The sequence below is a fragment of the Phaethon lepturus genome, unplaced genomic scaffold, assembly GCF_000687285.1.
Source record: "Phaethon lepturus isolate BGI_N335 unplaced genomic scaffold, ASM68728v1 scaffold28411, whole genome shotgun sequence".
Taxonomy (NCBI): Eukaryota; Metazoa; Chordata; class Aves; order Phaethontiformes; family Phaethontidae; genus Phaethon; species Phaethon lepturus.
Genome location: NW_010517449.1, coordinates 1 through 2,148, shown reverse-complemented (window position 1 = coordinate 2,148; position 2,148 = coordinate 1). Strand labels below are relative to the sequence as shown.

Genomic DNA, 2,148 nt, shown 5'->3' with positions numbered 1-2,148 from the left:
TAGGGAAACAAAAAGGTATCAATCAAAAAAGCCTGCAGGCACTAATAATAATTACACTGCATTTTTATTATTTATTTGCATTCTGTAAGCTACAATAAAGAAAAAAGTAACGTAAAATCAGAAAGTCTCCTCCTGTAAAAGGGAGAAAAAAATGTTTTAAGCTTTCAACAGCAGGTATGCAACAGTGACAAAGTTGATTAACAAAGTGGCGTGTTACAAAAAATGGGACAAAATACTAAATGCCTACCAAAACGTAACAAAGCTAATCATCAGACTAGCCTGATATTTTAGCATGGCTTTCTACAGCAATTAGGCTGACAATAGAGAGAAAAGACGACAATGAAAAAATTGTTTTCCTTATTAATTTCTGAACTTGCCCATTTTCAACCAACTTTGACAGAGATGACGTAGTCACAAAAACAACCAAGACCAGCAACCTCTTACATGTCTTGTGACAAAGTGCAGGTGGAAAACACAGGACTAAATTCCTGCCCCTACTATGGGGAAAGGAAGGCAGAAATTGGTTGTTTTATGTTGGCCATTCAGTATACCTGTAGCTCCAGATCTGCCCTGCATATTACCAGCAGAGGCAGTCAGATAAGACCACAAGAAAGTGAAGAGTATTCTCATTAGAAGATGTGTTTGCAGGAATCCATAAGAAACTCAACTGTTTAATTCTTCAGCTCAGAGAAGCTACAAAATCTTTAATATGATGTATAATCTGCTAGACAAGGAAAACAAAGCAAGAAAATGGACTTGAATGGCATGCCACCCGACAGACTATTAGTTAGGTCAAACAAAACAAGAAATGGTTCAAGCACTGCAAGCTTAGCATGGAAATCACTAAGGGATAGACAAGGTGTCCTGAACAGGGAATTCTTGGCGATATGCTTATCAGTGGTGTTCTTAAAATACAGATCTCCTTTTTTTTTTTTTTAACTTTAATGAATTTGACATAAAAAGCAGGAACTAAAAAATTTGCTGGTGACATTAAGATGTGTATAGAAGTACAGAAAGATCAAACCATCATAAAAAACTCAATCAGATTATGTTTAAAGACTAGCAAAACTGAAACTGCATGAAATACAACATTTCAGCATTTAAGGCCTGATGCAGATTTCTGGCTATAACACAAGGGATTTAGGGTTTGGAAAAAAGCAAGATGTGGTTGTGTCAATCAAGTAACAACTAGCACTACAAATGTAACATGCCTCAAAAAGAGAGATATGCAGCCTTCCACAGTCTTTCCCACAAAAATAGGGAAGAATTAATACCATTCTAAACTTTGTCTGGAAAGCTTACAACAATCATGATCTACTTCCTTTAAAAAAAGGAGGAAAGACTTCAGAGTGATGCAGAGAACTACTGGGATAACCAGCAATGAGACTACTGCACCTTGACTTGCTTAGCATTGTAGAACAGAAGACTGAAGAAAAGTTATGACTGCTGCCCATAAATTCATGAAGAGCAGCAAGAGCTACTTTCAGCACAAGAAAGATACTTTCAGCACAAGAAAAAAGGCCAGAGCAAACATAAATAAACCCAGGCTACAAATCAGAACAAAGTTTCTCTCTTGAACACAACCATATTCTAAGACATTCTCCTCAAGGAGCAGACAAGGAGAAAACAGCTGTTTTAAAACAGAACTGGAATATTTCAGGAGGATAATTCAACATCATATTTACTTATAGTAGGTAACAAACAGACTCTGCAACCTAAGAGGCCATTTCCAATCCTGTATTCTCATTTATTCCTCTCTTCCCTGTTTGACTTTTTTTTCCCTCAAGCATGGAAATTTTCAATAAAGGCCTTTATCCTTCCCGAAAAAGACCCTGACACTAATCCACAACAAAAAGCGCTTCTGTTGAGGAAGAACCCTGCTTCTAGCAAAATAATAAAAAAAAAAAAGCTGAAACACATTTATTCAGCATGACTGTCACTGCTTTCAATGTTAAGTAGTATAGCGAATCATATAGGCAGCACCTGCTGAAAATAATGCACACCTTAAGCGTGTCCAGTACACCTCGGTTCTTAAAAGTCTGATAGAGCCTTTTCCGGAGTTCATCTTGGGACAGTGTCTCCTTTTCAACCGAAGCCATCCTGTCCTACAGTACCAGGACAACAAAAAAGAAAAGCAAAAAAAAAAAA

At 37.0% G+C, this 2,148-nt stretch overlaps 1 protein-coding gene across 1 annotated transcript in view; it reads right to left on the bottom strand.

Moving 5' to 3' along the window:
• The window catches only part of OFD1 (oral-facial-digital syndrome 1), a gene marked incomplete at its 3' end in the record, with an annotated part of 19,302 nt that extends 17,202 nt beyond the window's left edge, over nt 1-2,100 (bottom strand). The window contains exon 1 of the mRNA XM_010296413.1: nt 2,004-2,100. Coding sequence (XP_010294715.1) covers nt 2,004-2,099 — 96 coding nt within the window. The remainder of the gene's footprint in view (nt 1-2,003) is intronic.
• Between the last annotated feature and the right edge of the window lie 48 nt (nt 2,101-2,148).